Source organism: Diaphorina citri, unplaced genomic scaffold (assembly GCF_000475195.1).
Source record: "Diaphorina citri unplaced genomic scaffold, Diaci psyllid genome assembly version 1.1 scaffold1374, whole genome shotgun sequence".
In the NCBI taxonomy this organism is placed as follows: domain Eukaryota; kingdom Metazoa; phylum Arthropoda; class Insecta; order Hemiptera; family Psyllidae; genus Diaphorina; species Diaphorina citri.
The window spans coordinates 69,334-85,697 of NW_007378800.1; the positions used below are offsets into that span (position 1 = coordinate 69,334).

The 16,364-nt window shown below is 38.3% G+C and overlaps 3 protein-coding genes and 1 long non-coding RNA gene across 4 annotated transcripts in view; 1 reads left to right on the plus strand and 3 right to left on the minus strand.

The window, feature by feature from the left end:
• Window positions 1-2,934: 2,934 nt before the first annotated feature.
• Window positions 2,935-6,734, plus strand: LOC103515585 (very-long-chain enoyl-CoA reductase). Its single transcript, XM_026828235.1, has 5 exons — window positions 2,935-2,991; window positions 3,783-3,921; window positions 4,332-4,506; window positions 4,956-5,043; window positions 6,094-6,734. The coding sequence occupies exons 1-5, from the start codon at window positions 2,935-2,937 to the stop codon at window positions 6,451-6,453; spliced, it is 819 nt and encodes a 272-aa protein (XP_026684036.1). The 3' UTR covers window positions 6,454-6,734.
• A 633-nt stretch (window positions 6,735-7,367) lies between these two features.
• On the minus strand, window positions 7,368-8,979 carry LOC113470075. The gene is made up of 2 exons (XR_003393269.1): window positions 8,238-8,979; window positions 7,368-8,007 (listed from the first exon to the last, which is right to left on the minus strand). It is a non-coding gene; the product is annotated as an uncharacterized LOC113470075 (long non-coding RNA).
• Window positions 8,980-9,074: 95 nt separating this feature from the next.
• Window positions 9,075-9,553, minus strand: LOC103515586 (ATP-dependent RNA helicase DHX8-like). The gene is made up of 2 exons (XM_008480525.2): window positions 9,474-9,553; window positions 9,075-9,227 (listed from the first exon to the last, which is right to left on the minus strand). The coding sequence occupies exons 1-2, from the start codon at window positions 9,516-9,518 to the stop codon at window positions 9,075-9,077; spliced, it is 198 nt and encodes a 65-aa protein (XP_008478747.1). The 5' UTR covers window positions 9,519-9,553.
• Window positions 9,554-9,720: 167 nt separating this feature from the next.
• Window positions 9,721-16,364, minus strand: part of LOC103515587 (ATP-dependent RNA helicase DHX8-like) — a 6,827-nt gene continuing 183 nt past the window's right edge. Inside the window, exons 2-9 of the mRNA XM_017446738.1 lie at window positions 15,963-16,120; window positions 15,432-15,572; window positions 14,849-14,894; window positions 14,456-14,651; window positions 14,176-14,275; window positions 12,863-13,110; window positions 12,108-12,226; window positions 9,721-9,809 (exon numbers count right to left, since the gene is read on the minus strand). Coding sequence (XP_017302227.1) covers window positions 9,721-9,809; window positions 12,108-12,226; window positions 12,863-13,110; window positions 14,176-14,275; window positions 14,456-14,651; window positions 14,849-14,894; window positions 15,432-15,572; window positions 15,963-16,120 — 1,097 coding nt within the window. The remainder of the gene's footprint in view (window positions 9,810-12,107; window positions 12,227-12,862; window positions 13,111-14,175; window positions 14,276-14,455; window positions 14,652-14,848; window positions 14,895-15,431; window positions 15,573-15,962; window positions 16,121-16,364) is intronic.

Below are 16,364 nucleotides of genomic sequence, written 5' to 3' on the forward strand. Positions count from 1 at the left end.
CCTAGTTTCTTCTCTTTGTAATTAAACATAGAATTTTTAAATAAATACAGACATTTTGAAATATTCCAACATTGTTTTGCTGTTTTTCTGATGGGTATTTTAACATCCCTTATTTTCCTCCCAAGGCTGAGTAAGTCCCAAGTCCCATAAACATAGAATCTTATATTATAAGAACAAGATCCATTCACTCATTCACATTTCATAGTTCACACACTGATCGCTCTATCTCGAGAACCACAACAATCTACTTAAAGTTTATGTAAATTGTGAGGAAAAAAAAATCAACACCCAATACATATGTATAATGATTAATTATCATCTTTTAAGAATTTGAATGGAAATTAAGAAAAAGAAGTGATGTAGCAAAGAGTGATTAATTTTATTTTTGTAGTACACCTAGTATGGTCAGTCTTTATGAACACACATATGTAATAACTAATAAAGCAGGAAAAAAACCTAAAGTTTATGTAAATTGTGAAGAAAAAAAATCAACACCCAATACATATGTATAAGTAATGATTAATTATCATCTTTTAAGAATTTGAATGGGAATTGAGAAAAAAGAGGTGATGTAGCAAAGATGATTACCTAGTGATTAATTTTATTTTTGTAGTACACCTAGTATGGTCAGTCTTTATGAACACACATATGTAATAACTAATAAAGCAGGAAAAAAACCCCTTATTCTTTAATTAATTGATCTTGGAAAATTATAGGAGGTAATTTTTTACTGCACATAGGTAGGTATCTATGCACCTAAGTACTGGAACAAATCAGTAGGTAAATAATGTCCTTGATGTTTCTGTGCTTCCATATGTAAGGTTAGGAGGTACCTAGTACAGGTATAACTTTGCTAACGTGTCGCGTCTGCTAGAATCTCTTTAGTGATCATGTGCATTTCTAGAAAGGTATAGTAGGTACATACAAGTACATATGTAAGTAGGTCTATCCAGGGAAATGGAAACTGCTATAAAAGCTCTAGCTTGAGCTTTTGGCCAACTAATTCTGGTGTGCCTATATATTTTTTGCATTACACTTTGAAGCTGGCAAAACTATTTAAATGGATAAAACCTGTATTTTTTTACAAGGTTTTCCACCTGAGTCACATGTGTCATGTACTAAGACCTGTTCTAAGCCTGTATAACCTGCTTTAGATCTCTACTACTCTACTACGAATAACATGCCTACTCTACTACACTGTACTTGTCTCATTGAAACGTCTGCCATTGGTTCCAATTCAATTCTAATAGATAGAGGAGCTACGTTAGGTAGCTAGCTAGTACTTTTTATAATATTGCACCTTATATTAGGCACCTACCTACTTAGCCACTTACGACTACTAAGTGCTTACTTGTTTCTTTCCATTATTTTAGGTATTTAGTTCAGAGTTGGGTATCGGAAATCTATTTTTACACTCGGTTCATCTTCTTTCCATTATTTTAGGTATTTAGTTCAGAGTTGGGTATCGGAAATCTATTTTTACACTCGGTTCATCTATTAGATATTGGTATTTCGGAGACACTTAGGTAAATCTGTACTAGTTACATAATTTATTTTGCCTATTCAAATGTTTTCAAGTGTCGTCAAATGAAATCTGTCGGCTTGTTTGAAGGTTTGAAAATGCACAGGATTGAATGTATGGTTACTCGTACTTACGGAAATTAAGGTCTCTTGGATCATAGACCATAGCGGCGATAGTATGTTGAATGGTACCATTTATCACTGACATTAAGCAACATTGCTTGTGGTTGGTATCTGGATGGGTGACAGTCTGGACAATCGCGTGCTGATGGCTTTCCCGACCTTAACCAGGTGGTGAGGAGACGGGTAGCTTGTCGCCGAATGAAGGGTAAAAACCCCCGTCAGCAAAATGTAAAAACCTATACAGTTATCCCGTGACATCTATTAAACAAAGACGTAGGCCTTATTTCCTCATGAGATCAGGCCTGAACAATGGTTTGATATCGACAGTGTGAATATTCATGAGTGCTTATTGACTTGCTATGAGTATTGAGTTTTGAGTATGCTGATTGCTAATCAACATTTACAGCCATTTTGAATACATCTGCCGGTAGCATAGTCGTTAAGGCTCTCGTCTGAGTGAGAGGACCGGGGTTTGAATCCTGAGTAAGTCGCCCTCCGTAAAAGCCCTCCATGCGAGTAAATTTGAATTGAGGCTTGGAACTTGATCTTAATAATCTTTAAACGCATTTTTCAATACCTTCAGATCTGTATTTTCTCTACAAGTACTTACAGGCACTTCACATTTCACATGAAATGTATGCCGGAAGCTAGGGTCAAATTTTCGCAATATTTCTGAAGCCTCTTCGATTCCAGGCACTGCTGTCCTATTGTGTATTAGGTCGATATACATATTATGATCGAGAAGAGGTTTGATAGAGGGAACTGTGACAACGGAGGTCTTATCGAGGATAAAAATCAAAGAGAGTAGGAGGACAAGATAAAAAGAAGGCCATCCGTTCCGAGAACGAACTTTCTCTGTTTAAGTAACGTTCCCGGGCGTGAATGTACCTCGCGACCAAGGCAGGTGCGCTACCTTCCAACTTTAAAGCGGATTAGGCTTCTCAAGTGGGCATCGTTATTTTTTCTGTTCAAAGGTTTTTCATTTTAAATTGACTTTCTTCTCTCCAAACGTACAAGAACAGAAGGACTTAAGAAGTAAAATCAGGTGTCACATTCCTGTTGAAAACGTAAATTGTAAACAAATATGTAGCTACTCTGCTTCTGATTTGTCATGTTTTGGTACAACATTCAGGAATGAAACCATTTGTTTAGGTATCCCGTCTGTAGTGCACGTGCATTTTGGGGAACTGAAATTAACATGATTGGGGAACCAACTGAAATTTACATGACACTGAAAAATCTGTCATTTATCAGGGGGGTTGCAACCAAAGGACCTCAGAGGTAAGATCTATGGATAGCAAAACTTTGGAGAAAATGTGGGCTACATTCATAAAAGCAACCTTGCAGGTACTTGAAAAGAAAAATCAAAAATCTTTTTCAAATGACTTGTGCGAAATGCTAAGTGCGAAGCTTTTTATGAAACGGGGCCCATCGCACTCAAGCGTATTTGCAAGCAGGGAAAATATTTTATGTTGGTCACACTTTTGATAATCGGAATCAACCGCGCCAAGATTTGAAAATAAAGCACATTAAAAACACGATAATGATTTATACATTGTTAAATACATGCTTAGATTGCTTAGTATCTATCTGCTTACTTAATTTAAAGTAAGCAGGTATTTGCCTACTTATGCACTTACGTACTTATTACTACCAACCTCAGTGGTGTATGAATTAGCTCGGTGGACTTCGGATCTGGTGGTTTGAGTCCAAGTCAAGTCGTAAAATTTAGCGTAGTGTATTTAGCGGGAAGCGACAGTTGTGACAAGCATTTAAGCTTAACACAATTAAAATTCCTTTCATATTCAAATTGTACCTACAATTTATACCACGGCGAATCGATGGTACTTGGCCTGGCGAACTACCGTGGTGTTTCCGAACATAAATATTATTTCTCATTATCATAATTCGATTAGGTATGTACTTACCTACGTCCTATATAGACCTAATTTTTCATGTAAATGTCGAGCGTCTCCTAACGAATCAAATACCTTCAAAATCAAATCAAATGCCGAAAAAACGATCAAACTCTATTTCGTGTTAATATAGGCCGGGCGACGCTTCGAACTCTTGACGTTCGCGCGCCTCCCGGCACGCTTTTGATACTAATATTTTTCTCAATTCTGATTGGTTCCCAGGTATCCGGCAGTTTTACTGTCAAGGACATCAAGAAGGAAGTTCACAAAGCCAAATCTCAGCTTTACCCAGACAGACAGGCCGTCCGGTTGGAAATCAAAGGCAAAATTCTCAAAGACTCCGACGACATCAAATCATTAGGTACCTTACTTAACTAATGTATTATGAAATTATTGAACTACATAGTTCGCTTTTTCCCGGCCAGCGGCGATAGCACGTTGAATACACCAGTTCCCCACGGATCGCTTAGCGCGGTCAAATTTTGACTTGGCAGGGCGGAGTGCTGCTGCGCTCCTTAATTTATTAATGTGTACGTAGGGTAGAACTGAAAAGTCCTCATTTGTCAGTAATTTCTATAAAGCAATGTATATCCTTCTACCTTTTATTTGGTAGGTACCTAGGCATAGGTTGGCCCCCTTCAGTAATAAGTCATAAGAAATTACCTATGTTGTTTACAAATGCAAAAATTGACAATTCAGCAATTTTTTCAAATACCTATCTATGTAAATGTAAAATACTAACAAATATGCAAATTACGTTATCTTTTTCAGGACTGAAGAATGGGGACATGGTTTTCATCAAAGATCTCGGGCCACAGATTGGCTGGTCTACAGTGTTCATGGCTGAATATGCCGGGCCCCTGTTTGTGTATCTGATCTTCTATTATCGGCCCTGGATTTTCTATGGCTCTGAGGCCGCCAGTAAGCCGTACTCCTATGTTGCCCAGTAAGTAGCTTGGTTAAAGTCTGTTACACACGCTATGATTTTTACTTTCCTTATCCTATATTTCTAGGAAAGTAATAGAATTGACTGTTTTTTTTCTTCTTCTTGAGGAGGAGGTTTGATATAGAACTGTAACTGCTAAGGTTTTATAGTCCGGAAATCGAAAAGAGCAGGAAGGTAGACCTGACAGGTACGGCTGAAAAGGTCCGTCTGTCAGGTCTACCTGATGAGCACACACACTATCAGGTAGACCTGATAGGCGGACCTGATCAGGTGTACCTGTTAGGTCTATGTGATGAGTGGCTCGCCTAAAGAATAATGAGATATTGGAAAAATCATACAAGTGCTGCAGTGAGTACAAGTGCTGCAGTGAGTACCAAAGTTGTGATATAATAATACAAAGAAACGGGATTTATTTATTTATCCTATTAACGCTTATCCTTGGTTTTCAGTTTGGCGGCGTTATGCTACATAGTTCACTACACGAAGCGAGTGCTGGAGACTCTGTTCGTTCATCGTTTCTCCCACGCCACAGAAAAAAAATCAACACCCAATACATATCTATAAGTAATGATTAATTATCATCTTTTAAGAATTTGAATGGGAATTGAGAAAAAAGAGGTGATGTAGCAAAGATGAGTACCTAGTGATTAATTTTATTTTTGTAGTACACCTAGTGTGGTCAGTCTTTATGAACACACACATGTAATAAAGCAGGAAGAAAACCCCTTATTCTTTAATTAATTGATCTTGGAAAATTATAGGAGGTAATTTTTTACTGCACACAGGTAGGTGTATCTATGCACCTAAGTACTGGAACAAATCAGTAGGTAAATATTGTCCTTGATGTTTCTGTGCTTCCCTATGTAGGGTTAGGAGGTACCTAGTACAGGTATAACTTTGCTAACATCTGCTAGAATCTCTTAAGTGAACATGTGAATTTCTAGGAAGGTAAAGTAGATATCAACATATGTAGGTGCTATCCAGGGAAACGGAAAGGGCTGGAAAAGATTCAGCATGAGCTTTTAAAAGGCCAACTAAATCTGGTGTGCCTATATTAATTTGCATTACACTTTGAAGCTGGCAAAACTATTTAAATGAATAAAACCTGTATTTTTTTACAAGGTTTTCCACCTGAGTCACATGTGTCATATACTAAGACCTGTTCTAAGCCTGTATAACCTGCTTTAGATCTCTACTAAAACAAATCAGTAGGTAAATAATGTCCTTGATGTTTCTGTGCTTCCCTATGTAGGGTTAGGAGGTACCTAGTACAGGTATAACTTTGCTAACGTCTCGCGTCTGCTAGAATCTCTTTAGTGATCATGTGCATTTCTAGGAAGGTATAGTAGGTACATACAAGTACATATGTAAGTAGGTCTATCCAGGGAAATGGAAACTGCTATAAAAGCTCTAGCTTGAGCTTTTGGACAACTAATTCTGGTGTGCCTATATATTTTTTGCATTACACTTTGAAGCTGGCAAAACTATTTAAATGAATAAAACCTGTATTTTTTTTACAAGGTTTTCCACCTGAGTCACATGTGTCATATACTAAGACCTGTTCTAAGCCTGTATAACCTGCTTTAGATCTCTACTAATTTTAAACTTACAACTCTCTCCTCACAGTTCTGTCAGCTGGGTAACCTAAGCATTCATCTGGCTCTGAGAGACCTACGCCCCCCTGGTACCAACGTTAGACGTATCCCCGTCGCCACAAGCAACCCTTTCACTTCCCTCTTCGACTATGTCTCCTGTCCCAACTACACATACGAGTTTGGCTCTTGGCTTTCCTTTTCACTCCTGACGTCCTGTTTCCCGGCTCTGTTATTCGCCAGCGCGGGAATGTACCAGATGACCGTATGGGCGCTCGGCAAACACAAGAACTACAAGAAGGAGTTCCCCGACTACCCCAAGCAGCGAAAGGCCATTGTTCCGTTTGTCATCTAAACGCTGGGACGAAGAGTGTTGAAGAGTCTGAGGAAATTAATGTGTTAAAAACACGGGTGTTTTTTCGAATGGTAATTTGTTGTGGATTTGATTGCCCGCTTTTCAGCTGTTGGATAAATATTAAGGTTAATCCACATACCAAATAAGGTCATATCAGTGTTAAACTTTGTTAATCAACAATGTTGCCTGCAGAGTGAACCAATAACATTGATGTGGAGCGAACTGTAAAGTTAACCAACAGCTGATCTAAGAGCCTTATTTGTAGTTTCGTACAGGAGAGATGACTGTAGACTTTATTTGGCAAACTAGCAATTGGTTTTCAGCTGTTGGATAAATATTAAGGTTAATCCACATATGAAATAAGGTCATATCAGTGTTAAACGTGTTAATCAACAATGTTGCCTGCAGAGTGAACCAATAAAATTGATGTGGACCGAACTTTAAAGTTAACCAACAGCTGATCTAAGAGCCTTATTTGTAGTTTCGTACAGGAGAGATGACTGTAGACTTTATTTGGCAAACTAGCAGTGAGAACTTCCAAGACTCGATTTTCGAACAAAAAGCAATTGAAATTATTTAAGCTAACAATAACATTTTGCTGATTTAATTCACTTAACTTAGCTGTAAGATCTCTGAAATTATTTAAATAAGTTAAATACAGTTTGAAGCAAGTTTAAAATGGGATTTTATTCGGTAGGTATGTAAGTAGGTAGTTGATGTAAATATTTTGACTTCTATGAATCTATGAACACTGTAGTTTTCTGTGCACCTTTTATTTTAATCTAGAGAAGGTACTTCTTGATATAGATTCGATATTTTAAAAGTATTTTGTATTTTCTTCCTTTAGAATCTGTTGTTGTTTACAAATGTCGGGACATTGACCATTAGGCCATTTTTCTACGCGCGTCCCAATATTTTTCTACAATGGAACTGCTGGCTTCCAGGGCTGGACAGGAATTTAGGTGTGCTTGGTTCATGGGAGAGTTAAGGGAACATAAAGGACAGTTGGGAGAATTTTTGATACCTATTCTATGGAGATGTTGGGATAGATAGTCGTGCCCCGTGAGAAGTCGGAAATGAGCGACAGATGCCTTCCTAGGTAAATTAGGAATGATGTCTGGGTTTTTTACAAGCGCCTGCCATTTCTTCCCTTGACTTTCTGCACGGATCCAGGCGCTGTGATTTTTACTGCGGGATTTCACAAGTCTCTTAGTTGAATCGAAAGAAGGCCGGCAAACGGATGTATTTATGATCTTGGTGCCTTTTTTTAGCCAGGTAGTCAGCTTTTTCATTGCCATACAAATCACAGTGAGACGGTATCCATTGTAGTGCTACTGATTTCTTCAATTTTTTAAGTTGTTTGATGTATTCCTTTAGAATCTTAGATATCTTGATTTTCTCTTTTTAAGATGAGTGTTTCATCGCCGTTCTTATTTCGTAGCAAAAAACAACTGTTACTAGTTACACCATTATTTATTTATTCTTCTCTTTTTTCCTAAACATTCCTCTTGCAATTTAATTGCTGGCAACAATGGAACACGCTGGTTAGCTTACCTTTAAGCAAGGTAGCATTCCAGAAGTATTTTGTATTTTCTCCCTTTAGAATCTTAAATATCTTGATTTTCTCTTTTTAAGATGAGTGTTTCATCGCCGTTTTTATTTCGTAGCAAAAAACAACTGCTACTAGTTACACTATTATTATTTATTTATTTTTCTCTTTTTTTCCTAAACATTCCTCTTGCAATTTAATTGCTGGCAACAATGGAACACGCTGGTTAGCTTACCTTTAAGCAAGGTAGCATTCCATGGAGGTATGACTTACGTTGCTGAAAATAAAAGACTCCATAGAAAACGCTATTTTAATTACTTTTTTGTTTCTATTTTATTAGATGTCTGGTTGTTGAACTTTTTTTTTTAATTTAAGACTGGTAAGATCGTATGCATAGAAAGTTTTCTTGTAAAATAACTAAATGTACCAATCTTAAATAGACATTTTATTTACAAATCAATTTAAATACAGATATACATTTATAAACAATAGATACGGGTGTTAGTTATTTTCAATTTGCTTAGCTAAATGTAGCTATGTATTCCCAATAGATCTATGTGGTTCAGCAACGCAACTTTGCGCGTGGTTAGTAACCAGATGGGTGACCATGTGGGCAATCCATAACTCTGCTGGCTTTTTCCGGCCCCATTCAAGTTGGATGAGGTTGGCGTGAGGAGGCGGGTAGTTTGTTGCTGAATGTCATTGAAAACATTAGCAGTTTTACAGTGACGGTAAATCCCTTGAGAGAAGATTCGAACTGCCACAGTGCCACATCCATTTGAAGATGTCAGAAACTTTACAATGTCGAATGTATCTAGATTCGTAGTAGCTTTACCCATCCTTTAGGGCTGTTCGCCCCCAGTGGCCTTTTTGTGTATGAATGTATCTAAATATCTACCAGTTCCTGACAAACCACTGAAGTTAAACAACCCCCTTCGTACATGGTACCTCTAAGGGTGACCATCCTGAACGGATAAGGTTCATTCTTTTGTAAAATAAAATTATGAAATAAATAGGTAAACAAATTTTCCTGTCGACGAAGACTAAAATAAAAAGTCCCATGACACTAAAGTCAACTAATTACCTGTGAAATAGGTGTGACTACCAGGGAATCCATACCAGTCTTAGAGTTGTACACCTTCTGTTTGACAAATCCAGGATCCACCACATAGAATATGCCGTCTATTGTAAGCGAGGTCTCGGCGATGTTGGTAGCAATTACCACCTGAAATATGGATCAGAAATATAATTTCAGTGCCTTAAAATCTCAAACCAGAGCTTTTTCACATTTTTTGTGCATACCATAGCATTACCAAGTTCCTCCGTTGCAATCAATTTCCATATTTCTATACACTAGTAATGCCTTTACTGGTCGCTACTCGATTAATATAGCTACTCAATTCTGTAGTCTTAACTCTAGTTCAGGATGTTTGGAGTAGAAAAAAAAAACAAACAAACAAAAATTATGTACCTTTCTAGATCCGGGGGGTGCTGCCTCAAATATCCGCGTCTGCATTTCACTAGGCAGTGCCGAATATACAGGGAGGATGATAAATTTACTTTTTAAAATTAGACTGGTAAGATCGTATGCATAGAAAGTTTTCTTGTAAAATAACTAAATGTACCAATCTTACATAGACATTTTATTTACAAATCAATTTAAATACAGATATACATTTATAAACAATAGATACTGGTGTTAGTTATTTTCAATTTGCTCAGAGGATGATAAGTTCGGGAACATCGGGGCCCAGGGATTTCATTCGCTCGTACAGGATCTCACAGGCTGTGTCAATCTCTTCCTGACCTGGAATGTTTATTTAATAATCAATTTTAATAGTTAAAAATTAATTGTTCTTCTTTTTCTTCGCCTTCTCCCGTGTTCAGGCGGGGTCGGCGTTTTTCGTCAGCCTCTCGATAGATAGTAGGGTGGTTGCTTTGTTCTGATATTTGATTTTGCTTTGTTCTGATATTTGAGCTTTGTTCTGATATTTGATTTTGATTAGCTCTGAGAGACTTACGCCCCCCTGGTACCAACGTTAGACGTATCCCCGTCGCCACCAGCAACCCTTTCACTTCCCTCTTCGACTATGTCTCCTGTCCCAACTACACATACGAGTTTGGCTCTTGGCTTTCCTTTTCACTCCTGATGGCTTGGAACTTGATCTTAATAATCTCTAAACGCATTTTTCAATACCTTCAGATCTGTATTTTCTCTACAAGTACTTATAGGCACTTCACATTTCTCATGAAATGTATGCCGGAAGCTAGAGTCAAATTTTCGCAATATTTCTGAAGCCTCTTCGATTCCAGGCATTGCTGTCCTGTTGTGTGTAGTAGGTCGATATATGATCGAGAAGAGGTTTGATAGAGGGAACTGTGACAACGGAGGTCTTATCGTTCCGAAATCAAAGAGAGTAGGAGGACAGGATAAAAAGAAAGCCATCCGTTCCGAGAACGAACTTTCTCTGTTTAAAGTAACGTTCCTGGGCGTGAATGTACCTCGCGACCTAGCGTTTACAAGGCTGGTGCGCTACCTTCCAACTTTAAAGCGAATTAGGCTTCTCAAGTGGGCATCGTTATCTCTGACCAAAGGTTTTTCATTTTAAATTGACTATCTTCTCTCTACACGTACAAGAACAGAAGGACTGAAGAAGTAAAATCAGGTGTCACATTCCTGTTGAAAACGTAAATTGTAAACAAATATGTAGCTACTCTGCTTCTGATTTGTCATGTTTTTCCTGCAGGCTATAATAAATTTCTTGCTTTGGCAATAAAAACACGATAATGATTTATTCATTGTTAAATACATACTACCTGCTTACTTTATTATTAATTTAAAGTAAGCAGGTATTTGCCTACTTATGCACAACTTACGTACTTATTACTACCAACATCAGTGGTGTAGTGGTTAGCCCGGTGGACTTCGGATCTGGTGGTTCGAGTCCAAGTCAAGTCGTAAAATTTAGCCTAGTGTATCTAGCGGGAAACGACAGTTGTGACAAGCATTTAAGCTTAACACAATTAAAATTCCTTTCATATTCAAATTGTACCTACAATTTATACCACGGCGCATCGATGGTACTTGGCCTGGCGAACTACCGTGGTGTTTCCGAACATAAATATTATTTCTCATTATCATAATTCGGAAAGAAAGAAAAAATCGCCAAATTTTCCGTCTCTCCCGGGGTTCGAACCTGTGGTCCTTAGTTCCGTCTCCTCCGCACTCTTGATATTCTCCAAGCGTTAGGTTCTTCGTATTTGTTGTACAGGGGTTCGAGTCTCTGGTTCTTCTTGAATTTGCTCAGCTTGGTGGGGTCTGAGAATTTGAAGAACGAAGTAGCTTAACCCATCCTTTAGGGCTGTTCGCCCCCCAGTGGCCTTTTAGTGTATGAATGTATCTAAATATCTACCAGTTCCTGACAAACCCCTGAAGTTAAACAACCCCCTTCGTACATGGTACCTCTAAGGGTGACCATCCTGAACGGATAAGGTTCATTCTCGGAACGGCTGGCTTTCTCCTATCCTGTCTCCCTTTTCTCTCTTCGATTTCGGTACGATAGGACCTTAACAGGTACAGTCCCCTTTATCAAACCTCTTAAAAAAAGTCCCAATTTAATATTATCGTTTCAGAATTTGCTTGACTCTGCCGTGTTGACCATCTGGGGGAAAGAACTAACTTGGCCATTAGGTCTTTAGGAAAATATCCGCCTTGAGCGGGAAACGAATCCACAACCTAGCGCTTCCAAGGTAATCAACTGATTGTGAATTTAATGAGCCTCTTTAGCTGAAACATTGCAAGTTATTACTTTTGATGAAAAAATAATTTTAATGGAGCAGTTGCATTTGGGTAAAATTATGAATAAAAGGTGGATTTCTATGTAAACATTTGTGAAACATCCAAATCTGAGGTCAAAACTCCGAAAAAGTAACTGTAAAAGGTCGAAAATTCTCTAGTTCCTCATTTTTTTCTGGCCTTTAACTTTGAAACCTCACCTAAGTAAGAATAGTAAGATCAACTGGTCTATTTCAGAAACTTGGCTATTAGGTCTTTAGGAATAAATCTTACGTAAAAAAGGTGAAAAGCTGGATTTTCCTTACTTACCGAAAAGTACGTCAGTGTGGATGGTTCTTTCATGAGCCTCATCCAACATAATAACAGAATAATTGTTCAGATCCAAATCCACCAGACACTCTCTGAGTAACATACCGTCTGTCATGTACCTGGAAATACATAGGAAATTAGGAGTAACATACCGTCTGTCATGTACCTGTAAATACATAGGAAATTAGGAAATGATTGGAAGACCTATGACTCCTTTGAGCAGTTGCTTCAGTTCGTTATTTCGTTGGTATCCGATTTCGTTGGTTTCATTTCGTTGGTATCCAAATAGGTACATCTGGGGAATCGCATGCTGTTTTTCCGACCCCACTCAGACTAGGTTATTGTGAGGAGGCGGGTAGTCTGTAGCCAAATGGTGGGGAGGGTAAAGCACTCGAAGAACCAACTTTTTATTATGGATTCTTTTAAGTGGCAGGGTTCTCCTATAGGAGCTCTTACAACAAAACTTCAGATTTATATAGTTAAAAAATAATAATAAAATAGCTAAGCTAAGGTTTGTGTTCAAAATAACGTAGTCTATTCACATCCTAATCCTCTCTCCCTCCATGACTTACTTGATCAGCGTTTCCGAGCTCGTACTCTTTTAAGTGGCAGGGTTCTCCTATAGGAGCTCTTACACCCAAACTTCAGGTTTATATAGTTAAAAAATAATAATAAAATAGTTAAGCCAAGGTTTGTGTTCAAAATAACGTAGTCTAAGTATTTACATCCTAATCCTCTCTCCCTCCATGACTTACTTGATCAGCGTTTCCGAGCTCGTACAATCTTCAAACCGGATCGTGTATCCCACCTCCTGTCCCAGCCGACACCCAAACTCCTCAGCCACTCGCTTAGCCACAGACATAGCCGCTACTCGGCGAGGCTGGGTACACCCTATCTTACCGCGTGCTGTAAACCCGGCCTCGGCTAGGTACTGGGTGATCTGAGTGGTTTTTCCCGAACCGGTTTCCCCGATGACGATCAGGATTTGGTTGTCTGAGACTGCCTGGAGGAGAGAAATCACAGAGGGTGTTAATCATTCGAAATGAACCGAAATGAAGTCAAGACTAAAAGCCAATCTTTTTTTAAAGATGTTTGATAGAAGGAACTGTAACTGCTAAGGTCTTATCGTCCCGAAGTGGAAGAGAGAAGGAAGACAGGATAGGAGAAAGCCAGCCGTTCCGAGAACGAACATTATTCGTTCAGGATAAAATCCGCCCCGGGCGGGATGAGACTGCCTGGAGGAGAGAAAACACAAAGGGTGTAAATCAGTTAATCCAAAGTTTAGGAAATGCTGACCTGTGTAAATCAAATGGGTGACGTCAAAGAAAGCCTTTGACACTGTGGTAACTCTCAGTGGTAAGATCGGCCATAAGTGGACCGAAATCAAGTCAACATAGGACTAGAATCCAAACAATCGAAATGGACCGAGCTAAAGTCCACGTCAGCCAGTTTGGTTGTCCGAGACGGCCTGGAGGAGAGAAACCACAAAGGGTGTAAATCAGTTAATCCAGAGTTTACGAAATACTGGACTGTGTAAATCAAATGGGTGACGTCAAAGAAAACCCTTGACACTGTGTTAACTCTCAGTGGTAAGATCGGCCATAAGGGGACCGAAATCAAGTCAACATAGGACTAGAATCCGACCAATCGAAATGGACCGAGCTAAAGTCCACGTCAGCCAGTCTAGTTAGCTAGGAGGGTGTCCGCCCGGGGCTAACATTATCCTAAACAGCCTAGTTAGCTAGGAGGGTGTCCGCCCGGGGCTAACATTATCCTAAACAGATAAGGTTCGTTTTCGGAAGGGCTGGGGCTTTCTCCCATCCTGTCTTCTTTCGCTCTTAGCTTTCGGGATGATAAGATCTCCGTTGCTAAAATTTACAATAGTTACAGTATCCATTTTTTTTCTCCAAGAGATTGCCCAAAAAAGGACAAATACATATTGAACACAACAACATACCTTGATGGATGATGGACCTCAAATCCATGTGAAAGTGGAAGTTTATTTACTTATTTTTTCAAGAAGATAATCAGTTCATAAAGGAAAAATATTGAACACAAAAGGACATACCTTGATGAGTTCATCTTTGAGTTTGTATATGGGTAAACTCTGCCTCTGCTCCACTATGGTAAGGTTGGTCTTCTTACCGAATGAATTACAGTTCAATCGCCTAAAATTTACAATAGTTAAAGTATCCATTTTTTTTTCTCCAAGAGATTGCCCAAAAAAGGGCAAATACATATTGAACACAACAACATACCTTGATGGACCTCAAATCCATGTGAAAGTGGATGTTTATTTACTTATTTTTTCAAGAAGATAATCAGTCCATAAAGGAAAAATATTGAACACAAAAAGACTTACCTTGATGAGTTCATGTTTGAGTTTGTATATGGGTAAACTCTGTCTCTGCTCCACTATGGTAAGGTTGGTCTTCTTACCAAATGAACTCTTCTTGCCTCCTATAACATGTTTCTTCCACTCTGGTAGATCCTGGTTAGTTAGACCTATACCACGCATGTTGGCCGCTAGACCTCTGTTGTCACCTGAAACATAGAGTAGGGAATCAATATGGATGGAGTAGTAAAACATGCCTTGTTTGTCCTGATCGCATAGGACTGACAATTACCTTCACTTTGAAAATTGACTTCTAATTGGTTCAAAGGTTTTCGCACCTGTGGCATTGAGTTAAATTAATAATAATAAAGATGAGTGTTTCACCGCCAATAGGACTGACAATTACCTTCACTCTGAAAATTGACTTCTAATTGGTTCAAAGGTTTTCGCACCTGTGGCATTGAGTTAAATTAATAATAATAAAGATGAGTGTTTCACCGCCGTTTTTATTTCGTAGCAAATTAAACAACTGCTACATTAGAAACATGTGGTCTGTGTCGTACCATCCCCATACCATTAATTAGACTTAGGCCCGGTTTCTGACAAGACGAAACTCGAGAGTTTGAGCTCTCTAACCGCGGAGTTTGCAAAAAGTGCGTTTCTAACAATATACTTCTTCGAAATTCCGCAATTTTAGCGCTAGTGTCGTTGTTGATTTTGAACCACGCGTTTGTTCCTCGGTTAAGACCTAAACCGAGGAGTTTCATTTCCATTTGTTTACATTTTGAGTTTTGATTGTTGTGATTTTTTTTTTTTACTTTCTATTACCCTTATGTTTTTATTATTATTTTTTTAAACATTATTCTTACCTTTTATATTATTATTGGATAGATTTGTAAAATAAAGTTATGAAATAAATAGGTAAACAAATTTTCCTGTTGACGAAGACTAAAATAGAAAGTCCCATGACACTAAAGTCAACTAATTACCTGTGAAATAGGTGTGACTACCAGGGAATCCATACCAGTCTTGGAATTGTACACCTTCTGTTTGACAAATCCAGGATCCACCACATAGAATATGCCGTCTATTGTAAGCGAGGTCTCGGCGATGTTGGTAGCAATGACCACCTGAAATATGTATCAGAAATTTAATTTCAGTGCCTTAAAATCTCAAATTATTTGTGTTAAACCAGAGCTTTTTCACATTTTTTGTGCATACCATAGCATTACTAAGTGCCTCCTTTTCAATCAACTTCCATATTTCATAAATTTTATTACCTCAAATCTCAAATTATTTGTGGTAAAGCAGAGCTTTTTCACAACTTTTGTGAATATCATAGCATTAGCATTACCAAGTTCCTCCTTTGCAATCAATTTCCATATTTCTATAATCTTTTTACACTAGTAATGACGCCACTGGTCGCTACTCGATTATGTAGCTACTCAATTCTCTAGTCTTAACTCTAGTTCAGGATATTTGGAGTAGAAAAAAAAAACAAACAAACAAAAATTTTGTACCTTTCTAGATCCGGGGGGTGCTGCCTCAAATATCCGCGTCTGCATTTCACTAGGCAGTGCCGAATATACAGGGAGGATGATAAGTTCGGGAACATCGGGGCCCAGGGATTTCATTCGCTCGTACAGGATCTCACAGGCTGTGTCAATCTCTTCCTGACCTGAAATGTTTATTTAATAATCAATTTTAATAGTTAAAAATTAATTCTTCTTCTTTTTCTTCGCCTTCTCCCGTGTTCAGGCGGGGTCGGCGTTTTTCGTCAGCCTCTCGATAGGTAGATAATAGGGTGGTTGCTTTGTTCTGATATTTGATTGTGGGTATAAAAAAATTAGGAGTGGATGCCTTCGCACTCACCCTTTACCATTTTTTTTTTTTTTTTTTTTGCAAAATAAATTTTAGGCTGG